Source organism: Hyperolius riggenbachi, chromosome 10, assembly GCF_040937935.1.
Source record: "Hyperolius riggenbachi isolate aHypRig1 chromosome 10, aHypRig1.pri, whole genome shotgun sequence".
Lineage (NCBI taxonomy): Eukaryota > Metazoa > Chordata > Amphibia > Anura > Hyperoliidae > Hyperolius > Hyperolius riggenbachi.
The window spans coordinates 242,460,539-242,475,273 of NC_090655.1; the positions used below are offsets into that span (position 1 = coordinate 242,460,539).

The 14,735-nt window shown below is 50.0% G+C and overlaps 4 protein-coding genes across 4 annotated transcripts; 3 read left to right on the plus strand and 1 right to left on the minus strand.

Annotated features, from left to right (window-relative positions):
* Positions 1-9,261: 9,261 nt before the first annotated feature.
* On the minus strand, positions 9,262-9,654 carry LOC137536496 (histone H2A type 2-B-like). Its single transcript, XM_068258709.1, has one exon. The coding sequence runs from the start codon at positions 9,652-9,654 to the stop codon at positions 9,262-9,264; it is 393 nt and encodes a 130-aa protein (XP_068114810.1).
* A 407-nt stretch (positions 9,655-10,061) lies between these two features.
* On the plus strand, positions 10,062-10,474 carry LOC137536497 (histone H2B-like). The gene has a single exon (XM_068258710.1). It carries the CDS (start codon positions 10,067-10,069, stop codon positions 10,448-10,450), a length of 384 nt encoding a protein of 127 aa, XP_068114811.1. The 5' UTR covers positions 10,062-10,066; the 3' UTR covers positions 10,451-10,474.
* Positions 10,475-11,835: 1,361 nt separating this feature from the next.
* Positions 11,836-12,246, plus strand: LOC137537011 (histone H3). The gene has a single exon (XM_068259170.1). The coding sequence runs from the start codon at positions 11,836-11,838 to the stop codon at positions 12,244-12,246; it is 411 nt and encodes a 136-aa protein (XP_068115271.1).
* Positions 12,247-13,346: 1,100 nt separating this feature from the next.
* LOC137537013 (histone H4) lies at positions 13,347-13,658 on the plus strand. Its single transcript, XM_068259171.1, has one exon. The coding sequence runs from the start codon at positions 13,347-13,349 to the stop codon at positions 13,656-13,658; it is 312 nt and encodes a 103-aa protein (XP_068115272.1).
* Positions 13,659-14,735: the final 1,077 nt, after the last annotated feature.

Sequence of the window (14,735 nt, forward strand, 5' to 3'; positions counted from 1 at the left end):
CCTTTATGGTATGATATCCTAGACCCTTCGTGAGTCCCCTCTGTAAAAAGTCTAGTATCATATGTGGTTCCGGTTTTGATGGGTTAAATTTCTTCTCAGTAGCAAACTGGAGAAAAACTTTCCATATTCTTGTATATGTGGCGTTAGTAGTAGGCTTCCTGGAACACAGTAGCGTTCCTATGACCTCCTCTGAACATCCCGCCTGTCTTAGCCTTTTCCCCTCAATGTCCATACCATCAGGTTCAGTCTCTCCGGGTTCTGGTGACGTATCAGTCCCTGAGTTAGTAAGTTCCTGTCGTACGGTATCGGTAGTGGATATTGTGACTTCAGCTCCCACAATAAGGGGAACCAGGGGCGTCTCGGCCAGTATGGAATAACCGCAATTATTGTCACCTTCTCCCGAAAGAGTCTGAGCAGCAACGGACGAATCATTGGTACTGGAGGGTATACATAGGCCAGGGAGAAGTTCCACTGGACGGACAGTGCATCCACTCCCTCCGTCTGTTCGTACCGGTATCTGGAGAAGAATCTCCTGCACTTTGTGTTCTGAGGAGTCGCCATCAAATCTATCTCCGGTTCTCCGCATTGTGTGCAGATCCATTGGAAGGTGCTCTGAGACAGGCTCCATTCGTTGTTGCTCAACTTTTTCCTGCTTAAGTGATCTGCCGTCTGATTCTCTTTCCCCGGTATATAAACCGCTCTGATATTCCATAGGTGTTCCTCTGCAAATTGAAAAATGGATGCAGCCTCCTGGAGTAACGACATGCTCCGTGTACCTCCCTTTCTCCTGATGTAGGACACTGCCGTCTTGTTGTCCATCTTCATCAAGATAGATTTTCCCTGAATGAGATGTTGGAAGTTGAATAAGGCGTGGAGTGCTGCCCGCATCTCCAATATATTTGCTGGAACGTGGATCGTTGACGAGGTCCATCTGCCCTGCCCCTGAGCAAAATGGCCCCTGCAGTGAGCTCCCCATCCTGTCCGACTGGCATCCGTGGTAATTATGGTCTCCACATTCTCCTGAATCAGGTGATATCTTTTGAGATTTTCCTCTATCGTCCACCACCTCAAGCTGTTTTTCATAAGTGATGACACCTGGATTCTCTGATTGAACGATCTCTTGTCCCATTGGAACGGCCTTATGTGCCAGTGAGCCCATCTTACCATCGGTATCGTAGAGTTCATCAGGCCTAATAGACTTAGGCATTGTCTTGCCTTCATTTCTGGTCTGTCTAATGCATTGTGTATGTTCTGCACTAAGCTCTCTATCTTCTGATCTGGAAGAGTGAGAGAATTCTGAACTGTGTTGAACATGGCTCCTAGAAAGATCATGGACTGTGTAGGCTCCAACTGGCTCTTGAGGTGGTTGATTTTCCATCCGAAGTATACTAGTGTTTCCAGAAGCATCTCCCTGTGGAGCAGTATCGTCTCTTTGTCTGCCGCTAGCAGAAGCAGATCGTCGAGGTAATGGTATAACCTCAATCCCCTCTCTCGTAACAGGGACACCACCGCCAAGAGTGTCTTGGAAAAGGTCCTCGGAGCGGTACATATTCCAAATAGCAGGCAAGTAAACTGGAAGTGCAAACCTTAGGTATTTCTGGGACCTCGAGTGTACTGGGATATGCAAATAGGCGTCCTCGAGGTCCACCGAAAGCATCCAGTCTGATACTCTTATGGATTGACGGATCGATTCTAGAGACTCCATCTTGAATCTTTTTATGCGTATGTTCTTGTTCAGCCTTCTTAAATCCAGGACTGGACGCCAGTCCCCTGTTTTCTTTAACACTAAGAATAATGGGGAATACACCCCTCTGCCTCTCTGTTTCATCGGTACGGCTACTATAGCCTCCTTCTGCTTCAGTGTTTGGATATATTGTTGTAAGATCAGCCTTTTCCCCGGTTGTGTTGGGATTCTTGTCTCCTGAAAATGATCCCTGGGCGTTGTACGAAAACTCCAACGATGTCCTCGGGATATTGTGCGTACAACCCACCGATTCTTTATATTGTCCGCCCAGACCTGTCTGGAGTGGGTTAGTCTTCCCCCTACCGGGCAAGACTGAGCGGGTTGCCCGTCAAAATGGCTTTTGCTGAGAAGGAGTGGATTGAGTCGATCTTTGTTTAGTCAGACGCTGCAGGTTCGATTGTGAACTCTGCCAGGTTCTCTTGAATTCTCTCCCGGGCATATATGACATTGCATTTCTGTATCTCGACTGTTGAAAATGGGCAGTCTGCTGTGGGAAAGAGCGCTTATTCTTCCTGTCCTGAGGCAGTAGACCAGACGCTCCCCCAGTCACTCTCTTGATGGCGTCGTCCATTTCCTTACCAAAGAGATTGGCTCCATCGTACGGTATTCTGCACCAATCTTGCTTTGATGCTGGATCCGCTGCCCATGTCTTTAGCCAGAGAGCCCTCTTAGCTACGACTGATGAGGCCATCGCTCTGGAGCTACACCTTATCACATTTACTGCTACTTCTCCGATAAAATCGGCTGTGAGGTTGTAGTCATCTAGTGCTGCTAGAATCGCTTCTTTATCTGTGTCAGCTTTCACCGCTTCCTCAATGTTCATCGTCCAGGCTCTGAGGGCCCTAGATATTGATGTCAGAGCTATTGCCGGTTTAACTGCATTACCCGAAAGTGTATATATCTTCTTTAATTCCGAGTCCAATTTCTTTTCTAGTACATCTCTAAATGTTGTTGCGTTCTCTCTTGGTAAAGTCATGGGTCTCGCCAGACGTACCACCGAGGCGTCCACTATTGGAGGAGTGTCTAGACTCCTTGTCTGTTCCGTCTTTAGCGGATAGAGCTTTGAAATTCTATTATTTACTGGTGCTCTCTTGTCAAGCTTTTCCCACTCCTCCTTGATAATGTCCGATATTTCTGTCATCAGCGGAAACGTGGTCGTTTTTTTCTTCAAATGTGCAAAGTATTCCTTCTGTTTCGTACCAGTGGAGGATTCTCCTGTCTCATCCTCCTCCCATTCTATGGCCTCTCTGATCGCCTGAATGTATGGTTGGACGAGTGAGAAATCGAAACCAATTGCTAGGTCTTCCGTATCCATGACCGCCTGGGACTGATTTTGTTCCGTGGGTTGTGTCGGAATATTCGGCAGGGATGCTAGATATTCCTTCATGGAATCTTGTACCGCCTGGGTTATCATCTGAGAAACGTCAATTGGTGCTTGATCCTTTTCTCTTCCCAATTCATTAAAGCATTTCCTACACACAGTCTTGTCTGGGAGAGCTTCCCTGTCGCATGCCCAGCATCTTCTATATCGACGTGGTGATCTTGATCTGCTTCTCAGTCTGTAGGTCTGTCTGTAGGTGGGAGACTGGCTCCTTCTCCCGGATCTCGATCTTGACCTTGACCTTGATTTAGTCCTCTTCTTCTTTTTGTGTTTTTTTGGGCTGTAACAGAAGTGGGACAATGTTTCAGTCTCCTTCTACTAGCACCATGTAATGGGTAAGAACCTACCTTATTGCCCATACCTTTCTACCCGGTGCTGGTCTTTTTGGGGTGCAGTGGGAGTAATAGGAGCAGCTGAAGTGGCTGGCGCATGAAATAAAGGAAAAGAGAGTTACCCCCCGAGAAGAAACAACCAATAAACAGACTCACTGTTTCCCTCACTACTTACATTGCTGAGGGATCTCCGCAGGAGCTGGACCCAAAGCGTCTCCTGTCTCCATACTGCCTGCTCGCTGTCCTGTATAGCGTGGCCCGGCGACGCTGCTATGGAGGCCGACCACTGCTCTCTGGAGTTTAAATTTCCCCCGAGATCCTGGGCGTCCCGCCCCGTTGTCCTGTTCCTCCAATTGAGGCGCGTAGTGGGGAGTGACAGCTAGAGTGGGTGCCTCCCCACCAATCCCTGAGGCCGAACAGCGCAGGAGGCGGAAGTACGTCATCGGAAGTGACGTCTGCGCTCCATTCCGCAACCCCGGAAGCGCCCGGCGTGCAGTCAGCGAGCTAGTACAGAGAAAGTGAGGTAAGAAGCTCCCACTGCACCATAACAGTCAACCGAAGGTTGACGGACATCTGTAATGGCGGCCATGTAACAGAAAACGAGCCCTTTAGGCTACCTTTGTCACTCCAACTCCCTCCAAAACCAGCAAACTCGAGGGGGACCTTGCTAATTTATAGCCTATGCGGTCCATGAATACTTACAGGTCACTGTTTAATAGTGTTGGGCGAACACCTGGATGTTCGGGTTCGGGCCGAACAGGCCGAACATGGGCCAGATGTTCGGCATGTTCGGCCCAAACGCCGAACTCAATGGGAGTCAATGGGACCCCCGAACATGCCCATTTTGGGGGCCCTATGGGGTCGCAGGCATAAGGGGGGAGCATGCCCCGGTCGCGGGGGGGGGTCGGAAATTCCCCCCACCCCCTCCGCTAGCGCTCCCCCCTCTGCCCGCTTCCCCATACAAAAAGTTTAAATCAAGTTCAATAGTACCTGGGCTGGTGGCATTGGCTGGCAGTGGAGTGAGGAGGAGGAGGAGTCCGAATAGCAGAGTGACGTTGAGGCCGGGCAGCGGGCGGTTCAGCGCTAGTACCCTTGTGGTACTTCCGCCCTTTCTCTGACCTCACGTCCTCTGCGTGATGACGCATACGAGGGTACGCGTGATGCGTACCCTCGTATGCAGAGGACGTGAGGTCAGAGAAAGGGCGGAAGTACCACAAGGGTACTAGCGCTGAACCGCCCGCTGCCCGGCCTCAACGTCACTCTGCTACTCGGACTCCTCCTCCTCCTCACTCCACTGCCAGCCAATGCCACCAGCCCAGGTACACTACTATTGAACTTGATTTAAACTTTTTTTATGGGGAAGCGGGCAGAGGGGGGAGCGCTAGCGGAGGGGGTGGGGGGAATTTCCGACCCCCCCCCCGCGATCGGGGCATGCTCCCCCCTTATGCCTGCGACCCCATAGGGGGGCCGTATTGCGGCCTGTTCGGCCGAACAGGGCCCTGTTCGCCCGAACAGGGGCCCTGTTCGGCCCTGTTCGGGGGCATACAGAAGTTCGGGGCGAACCCGAACTTAAAAGGCCGAACACCATCAGGTGTTCGGCCGAACTCGAACATCACCCGAACAGGGTGATGTTCTGCAGAACCCGAACAGTGGCGAACACTGTTCGCCCAACACTACTGTTTAAGCGACCAGGCAGGGCAAAATATATATAAAAAAAAAAATTGACAGGCAAATCATGCCCCCCTTGCGATGGTCCTACGAGGTGAGGTCGAGGAAAAAAGACTGGGGGGGGGGCGGAGGCTGCTAAAATTTATAATCACATGGTCCTATGGGGTAGTGAGGGCGGGGCAACTACCCAGTTGTTATGACATGGAAGCATAGGGAAAAAGCGTATCAGGCCATCCAGGCCGTGCTGCTGCCCAAGAAGACCGAGCGCCACAAGGCCGCCAAGAGCAAGTAATTCCCTGCAGCTAAAGAGACACACAGAACACAAAGGCTCTTTTCAGAGCCACCCACACTGTCTTCTAAAGAGCCTGATGCGCATTATTGTACTACCTCTGCATGCGGAGATGTCACTTGCTTATAACCTGTGACGTACGCCCCCCCCCCCCCCCATTAGCGGAGACTAATGTAACGTACACATCAATGGTTACATTCCATAGATGGAAGTAACGCTCCTACCAGTCAAACGCTTTGATAAGCGGATCAGAGGGATACTCCTGACTGGCAGTTGCACGTGTTCCTGTTACAGGTGGGAGGGATGCTGCTGTTACTTCCTCGGAATTCAATTCACACGCATGTTGGTATAGAGCTGCTATAGACGTGTGATTTATATGCGAGTCCACACACAAGCGTTCTAAGCAAAGAGGATGCTCCTATTAATTGCATCATCTAATCTACACAGTGGCGGGGATGCTGCTTTTTAGGTTGTATCTCCCCCTTGCTTATTTCAATTGGAATCCGACACTTAACTTATTGGCTAGTGACCGCAGCTTCCAGGGGAGGACTGGCCAGGGGGGAAAGGGGGATATTTCCCCCCAGGCTGCCTCTCATTTAATGATTTAGGGCTGGTACAGTGCCTGCTGCATTCAGGTTTTTGTATAAGGCAATGTGAAACATTAGGCTGGCTGAGAGAAATAAAGGTTCAATTACGGAGCAATTAGAGGACGGGTAAGATGGTAAATGTACACAGCAAGATGCAGAGCAGAGGCTTGCCTGCAGGGTCCATAGAAAAAAAACAACTGTCTGCTTTCACACCATTATAGCTCCCAACTGTCCCTCTTCTGAAGGGACAGTACCTCTATGGACATAAGTGTGTGTGTGTGTGGGGGGGGGGGGAATCTTGGGGAATTAATATGGCCATAAATCTGTTGTCTCGGCGATCAACCAACTGTTTTGATAATTACTATCGGATTGGATGAAAATCTGTGCTGCCACAAGCATGCCCAATTGACAATTTGACTGATTTTGGTCGGAAATTGGTTGAAACTGAGATGCTGGGAAATCTCAGGCCGGTGTGGTTGATTTGGTGCGCAGCGGTAACGTCGTGCAATAATCACGAACGACAGACACAACGGAAACCCCTGGCTGTCATCCCTCCAAATGTATTGTGTCCCCTGGTGCCTGTGCAGTTATACCTTACCTGTCACACTGCCCTGGAAGTGTCCTTACTGTATTTTCACATGGGCGCGCCACATGACTACCAGCATGTAGCACGTGGGGTGCGTGTCTATCATTTGGGCTGGGGCTGCCATGGAAACGGGCCTCTAGTTTGTGTCCCCCCCCCCCCCCCCCCAGGCTGAAAGGTCCCAGTCCTCCCCTGGCAGCTTCTGTAGCTGTGATTGGTGGAGAGCGGTTACTCTTTTCATATTTGCCGCTGGATTTCCCCGGGACTGTGTTGGGGAATTATGTGATGCTGCACCGACAGCTGCCCCGTAATATTCAGCATTGCCCCGACTGTGCTGCTCCCGGCAATGTCAGCTCACAGCTCCTCCATAAGAGATACGGGAGGTTTGTATTTATATAGATTGGAATAGCCGGCCCAGCATTTGCTAAGCATTGAGGAGATTTTAAGATGTTCTCCGTGTCATTTGACGATTAATATTATATTGTAAAATAACTAGTCAGATAATGAAGCAATGAGTTGTGTTGTCTTTGGGAAAGTCTGAAATTTGGAGGGAACTGACACAAAGGCACTGGAGTGCTGTTCTCTTATTCCCCGCATGGTGGCAGCGGTGCGTCGCCAGGAAGATACAGGAAATAACTCCGCAATAGAAATGATACATTTGTATTGGCTTCTATACATAAAGGAAATCAGAATTGTGTTTATTTCGCCAAATACCAAAGGGTAGTCCCTGGGATTATTTCTGTAAGTATTAGCTATAGAAACATGCTGGTGGGATTAGAGTAGATGCGATGCCCGAGACAATCATCGTTTCATGTATGGCACCAGCGATATCAGCTCTGAATGCGGCTCTAAGAAAAGTTTTTGGGAATGATCGGAGTTAAGGTTGCCACACACCATACAATTTTTTAAAAGATTTGTTCAATTTAAGAATTGCAGTCAATTTTTCTAACTGGTTGTAACATTTTAAAAATATGACCAATGTACCACACACATTTTTCCCCAATTACGATAAAAAAATGATTGGATACTCTAACAAAATTGGCAAACACACACCATACAATCTTAAGGTTGAAGAAAAATATCTGGCATTCCGGATCCATAACAATCAAAGAAAACGGGAAATCCGATCGGATTTTTCAGGCAAAGGAAAATAAAGCTTTTGAGTTTTTCCGGGAGATCCGATCGTTTTTATCGAATTACAGTAAAATCGGTTCATTTTATTGTATCGTGTGTGGCCACCTTTAAAAGAATATGAGCCCGACACTGCTCAGTATGCGGAGATGACATGGCAGCACTTGTATAGACAAGGAGACAGACTTGCTTATCCGCCGAAGCCGTTATGTGTCCCGGGCGGTTGATCTGATTAGCCGAAGTTTTCAAATATCCCGCGCGTGTGCTAACGGTCTTTCCCGCCATTTTATCGATCTCCACCAACTATACACCCCTAGATTCGATCGGTCACGATTTGCGCTCCAACAATAAAGATTACATGAGGTCCGAGTCTCTGCTGCGAGCGTGTTCCTGCTATCCAACCACACCGCTATTCCAGCACCGATCTGTCTCCGGTCCCATCCCGGGTGACACAGCCGGCTATAGGGGGCGTACAGCTTCTAGAGAGGAGTACGGGGCAGCTGCCGGTACAGCATCACATGATGCCGCAACACAGAGCTGCACATCCATCCCGGCTGCTCCGAGGAAATTCGGCGGCAATATGAAAACCGCAACGGTTGTGCCTCCACCAATCACAGCTACAGGAGCATTGGCTCGTCAGCCAATAGCGCTGCCAGAATATTTGCTCTCTACATTGTGAGCCCGACTTGTATAGTTGAATATGTTGTGGTTTGTACTATTGGGTGGTTCTAATGAATACCCCAAACTATTAAAACATGCCCGTTAAGATTTAACCTGCAGATGAACGTTCCCTGCACCGGGTATACAGCTGATGCTGTCTGTTGTAGTGATGGGTCGTTCACGAACGAGCCGGCTCTTTACTGTGAGCGACAAGAGCCGGCTCTCAGTTTTGAAAGAGCCGATGCCTCAGCCGCCCCACACAGCTCTGATTTGCTGTGTAATAAAGGGCGCTGAGGCATGCTGGGGGATGTAGTCCTCCTCTTGCAGCCTGTAGGAGTGTATAAGGGCAGGCCAGAGCAGTAGCAGGAGGGATTGCCCGAGTGAGAGAAGCAGTCTGAAGTTGTCATGGAGACGGGGCTTTTCCTCCGATTCTGAGTGGTGTCCAGTGTTATTTAATGAAGAGCCGATTGAGAGCCGTCTCTTTAATGGGAGCCGATTCAGAAGAGCCGATTCTCCGAGAAGAGCCGGAATTCCCATCACTAGTCTGTTGGCTGCCAATAGCGCTCGTGCACGCCTTCTATACGTTCTTTCTGCAGGCTGCTCAGCTTACTTATATGCAATGCATGTGGATGGCAGTTCCTATACAGCCGCATTACATTCTACCTGTTCACTGATAACTTATACGATATTGGGTGCGACTTCAGTCTGAAATGTAACCATTGTTTTATACATCGGTCTCCACTAATATGGGGTGTACCCGTTAGTTGTAATTATAAGCATAATCTGTACAGTAATAATGCGCATTAGGCTCTCTATAGACAGAGTGGGTGGCTCTGAAAAGAGCCTTTGTGGTTTCGTACGATGTGTGTCCGGCTGCTGCAGGGAATTACTTGCTCTTGGCGGCCTTGTGGCTCTCGGTCTTCTTGGGCAGCAGCACGGCCTGGATGTTGGGCAGGACGCCCCCCTGGGCGATGGTCACCCCACCCAGCAGCTTGTTGAGCTCCTCGTCGTTGCGCACGGCCAGCTGCAGGTGGCGGGGGATGATGCGGGTCTTCTTGTTGTCCCGGGCGGCGTTACCAGCCAGCTCCAGGATCTCAGCGGTCAGATACTCCAGCACTGCGGCCAGATAGACCGGAGCTCCGGCCCCCACCCGCTGCGCATAGTTGCCCTTCCTCAGCAGACGGTGAACACGGCCGACTGGGAACTGCAGCCCGGCCCGGGAGGAGCGAGTCTTGGCCTTGGCACGAGCCTTGCCGCCTTGTTTGCCTCTTCCGGACATGATGACTTTAGGGATACAGATAACTCTCCAACACGAGAATCACCAAATCCGCCTCTCCTCCTGTCCTATATACTCTGCTGCCCGCCCCGCGCTGCCTCCTGATTGGCTGCTATTCAACTCAGCCAATAGTATGCCGGTCTAGCAATCCGCTAATCAGCAAATGCCGGGGCGGAGCTCTCATCGTTAGCAACCAATTGTACGCACAGTTCTTTGTTGCACTATTCAACCGCGAAAGTTTCTCCTCCAGCCAATCAGATATAAGGGGCGGTAATCAGGCGGCGCTAGTGACGCTCTCCAATAGTGTGAGCCGGCTCTCCTGGCGCCTGATTAGCATAGGCCGCCTATATAAGGAGGGGAGGCGGCGCTGCTCCTCATTGTCTCTCCGCACTCTGCAGAGTTACTGAGAATCAGCATGGCTCCTGAACCAGCCAAGTCCGCCCCGGCGCCCAAGAAGGGCTCTAAGAAAGCGGTGAGTAAGGTGCAGAAGAAGGACGGCAAGAAGCGCAGGAAGACCAGGAAGGAGAGCTACGCCATCTACGTGTACAAGGTGCTGAAGCAGGTGCACCCCGACACCGGCATCTCCTCCAAGGCCATGAGCATCATGAACTCCTTCGTCAATGACATCTTCGAGCGCATCGCCGGGGAAGCTTCCCGCCTGGCTCATTACAACAAGCGCTCCACCATCACCTCCCGGGAGATCCAGACCGCCGTTCGCTTGCTGCTGCCGGGAGAGCTGGCCAAGCACGCCGTGTCCGAGGGCACCAAGGCCGTCACAAAGTACACCAGCGCCAAGTAATCGCCTCTCACCCGACTACACAGGAAACCCAAAGGCTCTTTTCAGAGCCACCCACTCATTCACTGCAGGGCTATGTATTGCTGTTGGTGTTTTTTGCGCGCTTTAACCTTAGTGTTCCCGGTACTATTACTACTGAAGTCATAAGCTGAGCACGGAAGGGGATTCCCACGCTGGTGTTATTGATCTGTAGCCGATTGGTTCTGATTTAAAATAAATATATTTTCCTAATCTTTATTTCTGAATTGGCGCTGGGGAGCTTCAGGGGTGACTAATGTATTGAATAGTTTCCCCTGCTGCCACTGACTATGTTCCATTAGAACCCCAGAGACCTCTGTGTGTACTTGGAGATGCCGCAGTGTTTCTGAGAACACAATTACTGATGCGCTGCGGCCACACGAGCCAGCGGCAGAAGTTGTGTATTTATCGAGTCCATCCTGGCGTCAGTGTAGCTGGTGATGGGGTTTTCGAAGCGGTTCATCCGGACAAGGCAGGGTGACGGTTCTAAATAATACGTATTGTATAATTCTATGGAATGAAACTAATGGGGTGCATGGATGGTGATGGTTTGAAAGGTAAATAAATGTATCAATAAAAGCGCATAAAGTATCGCTTTCAAGAGTATATTATTTTAACAAGAACATAATCCTGAAAGGAATCTCGGTGAATCTGATAGCTGATGAACGCCAAACCACCTAAATATTCGATCTGCTGGGACATGTGGTTACTCCAGCAAAACTAATCCCGATTCCCAGACATCTAGAACGCTCCGCTCGGTCAGATCAGTCCGTTTGTGGGGCGAGGGGACTCGTATTATTGCCCCGGCTGGGGAGATCTCGGCTCTCCTAATCTGTCTCCATAACAAAGAGTAACCATCAGCCTGTCCGCTCCGCCGTCACGAATCGATCCAGAATACAGATCTGCATAGAAACGTGACTCATCTACCTTTATTCCTTTCCACTTATATTTGACGCTTTAGCTATAAATAGTATAATTTAGAGCTGATAGAAAATTCAATAAATAAGAACAAAATCAGGCAACGTAGAATGGCGGGATAAGCAATATTGTGGCGGGACATTTGAAAAATAACAAATATTTTCCAGTAGCCAATCAGATAAAATCTCCTCCCCATCACCCTGGCCAATCAGAAGACACGGCGCTTATGAATGGGTATTAGCATGGCAGAGGGCGAGTTGGAGAATGGGGATAATACTGTGCGTTTCACGGTCAGCTATTGGCTGCTCTGGGTGGGGCAATTAGGAGGCCGCCCTGTGATTGGATCTCGTGAGGCAGCCAATGACAGAGAGGCGCAGGGTGTACAAAAAGGCTCTTCCCGGCCGCTCTCCTCAGTCTATTCTCGCCTGTGAGAAGAATCAGCCGATTGAGCGATGGCCAGAACCAAGCAGACCGCCCGCAAGTCCACCGGAGGGAAAGCTCCCCGCAAGCAGCTGGCCACCAAAGCCGCCCGGAAGAGCGCCCCGGCCACCGGAGGAGTGAAGAAGCCTCACCGCTACCGGCCCGGTACAGTGGCTCTCCGAGAGATCCGCCGCTACCAGAAATCCACCGAGCTGCTGATCCGCAAGCTGCCCTTCCAGCGCCTGGTGCGGGAGATCGCCCAGGACTTCAAGACCGACCTGCGCTTCCAGAGCTCGGCCGTCATGGCTCTGCAGGAGGCCAGCGAGGCTTATCTGGTGGGGCTCTTCGAGGACACCAACCTGTGCGCCATCCACGCCAAGAGGGTCACCATCATGCCCAAAGACATCCAGCTGGCCCGCAGGATCCGCGGCGAGAGGGCATAAGCACGTCATACATTGTCACCCACACCACAAAGGCTCTTTTCAGAGCCACCCTACATTCTCCATACAGAGCAGTAATGTAGCGGCAGTAGCTGCATATGCTTTCATCAGTCTAATCACATGTCATCTAGTGATACTACTCATACCCACACTGGCATAGCGGTTTGTTAGGCTTTGACCAAACTTCGAGCAGCAGTTCAATCCAGTATGTAAAAGCGATCCCCGTGATCACACTCGCCCCTACCAGCTGCAATTTTATCTGGTGGCGCCTTGGCTCCGCAAGGAGAGAAGCGCGGTATAAAATGTTCCTCGTCCTCAGATTGGCCCCGATAACGCTCAGGTTTAGTTTTTTCAATCCCACACAGCAGCTTGTAGTGAAGTGCACACGTATTATCACAGCTACATAACTTCCATGACACAATTATCTGTGTTAACGTATGAATCCTCAACTTCCACAATTGTCCTGGGAAATGTAAGGCGCAACTTCGACATAACTGACTGAAACACTCTTATCTGTACATAGAAACATCTGTAGCCAGCAATCCGAATTAATACTTTCTTGGCGTTCTTTACTGGCTTTATGGAGAAGCGTCTGGCGCTGGTTGGTTGAGCGCTAAAACAAATTTCACATTTCCCGCCGATGTTCTGTGGACTGGAACGTCTCATCCATATCCCGCCAGTTTAACAATCCGTGACCTAAATGTCTGTGTCCTATGAGAGATCAGTGAGTTCCGGGCTTTTTTTAATTAAGAATTCCAGATCAGGACCGTACATGATACACGCAATCACAAGAAAATAAACGGATATAATGGAATGTATCCGAATGTCAACAGTATGGATAAAAAAACAATATTGCAATGTATTCGGAAGTATTATATGAAAGAAAGACAAGCTTTTTCCAAGCAGTACATAGTCACTGATTTACTTTCATTAACAGGGCTGGGCTGGGCGGGGGCGAACAAACCCAACACAATCACTGGAAAATCTGCTCCGCCCCCTTCTGTGCAGTCTCCCCTCAGGTCCGCCCAGGCTGTATAAGAGGAGGGGAAGCGGCAGCACAGATCAATTCATCTCTACAGCAGAGAAGAAGCAACATTACTATCATGTCTGGCCGAGGAAAGGGCGGGAAGGGACTCGGGAAAGGAGGCGCCAAGCGGCACAGGAAGGTGCTCCGGGATAACATCCAGGGCATCACTAAGCCCGCTATCCGCCGCCTGGCCCGCAGAGGGGGTGTCAAGCGCATCTCCGGCCTCATCTATGAGGAGACCCGCGGAGTGCTGAAGGTTTTCCTGGAGAACGTCATCCGGGACGCCGTCACCTACACCGAGCACGCCAAGAGGAAGACGGTCACCGCCATGGATGTGGTGTACGCCCTCAAGCGCCAGGGCCGCACCCTCTACGGCTTCGGGGGCTAAGCTAATCCCAATTCTCCTTATTGTACAAAAGGCCCTTTTCAGGGCCACCCACTATATCTATAGAAGTGCTGTTATATCTCCGTGTATTATTACATTGCTATACAAGCTGCGCACTATAACGTGGTATTGTTGCATCCATCGGAAGATGTGAAGAGATCTCTAGGGAAGTATTACACTGAGCAGCCATCTAACCGCTGCTTATTCATCAGCACTCACCAGCGGCTTCCATTATTCCTTTGCGATGGGAAGTGGTGACGTCACCGGCTATAATTGCAGTAGCGTTCCAGCGGATAACGGCTGCCCCAAAGGTTGGAGACAATTCTCATGTACGCTTCCTGTAGCCGGCTCATCCGCGATGTGAATGGAGACCGATCTGTGCCGGAATAATAGTATGGTTGGGAAGTAGGGAGATGCTCGCAGCACAGAGACCACATGACGGCGGTAAATTCTCGGCAGTAATAGCACAGGGAGTGCAAAACGTCGTGACCGATGGAATCTAGGGAAATCTATTTGTTGGAGATGGATAAAATGGAGGGAAAGACCGCTAATATGCGCGCGGGATATTTGGGAAAACATCGGCTACTGTAGTTTTTGTTTATTTTTACCTACATAAAAGCGCCTGACTAATAAGTATTCCCCGATCTGCTGCTCCACATAAATTGCTGAATTTGCTGCATAAAAGCTTTGTGATGCTGAGAACTTTAGGATGGGGCAGATGGGAGAGGCGGCTATCCATGTGATCCAGAAAAAGTAATTCCTCGTATTTCCCTTTCGTCACTTACAAGCAGCTGGGTACCCGTCCCTAACACTGCAACTTCACTAGATATAGTAATTTTTATTGTTGCGCCCAAACATTTTATTTTGTTGGAACGTTAAGAATGGATAGAGCTTGTTTGACCTCCAGATTGACTCTTATTTTCCAAAGCGTTGGCAGCGAGTAACCGTTCCCTGTACACAGACACGCTGTGGGCACCCGGCAATTCTGTAACTTAGATCAGAGCCGCCCCCATGTTCTCCATACAGAGCTGTAGTGCCGCTATCATACCGTCTACAAACAGTGCAGGGCTGCTCGCCGGC

Bases quoted from the DNA above. Each gene is read 5' to 3' on its own strand.
- LOC137536497 (XM_068258710.1), top strand. From the start codon at position 10,067: ATGGCTCCTGAACCAGCCAAGTCCGCCCCGGCGCCCAAGAAGGGCTCT.
- LOC137537013 (XM_068259171.1), top strand. From the start codon at position 13,347: ATGTCTGGCCGAGGAAAGGGCGGGAAGGGACTCGGGAAAGGAGGCGCC.
- LOC137537011 (XM_068259170.1), top strand. From the start codon at position 11,836: ATGGCCAGAACCAAGCAGACCGCCCGCAAGTCCACCGGAGGGAAAGCT.
- LOC137536496 (XM_068258709.1), bottom strand. From the start codon at position 9,654: ATGTCCGGAAGAGGCAAACAAGGCGGCAAGGCTCGTGCCAAGGCCAAG.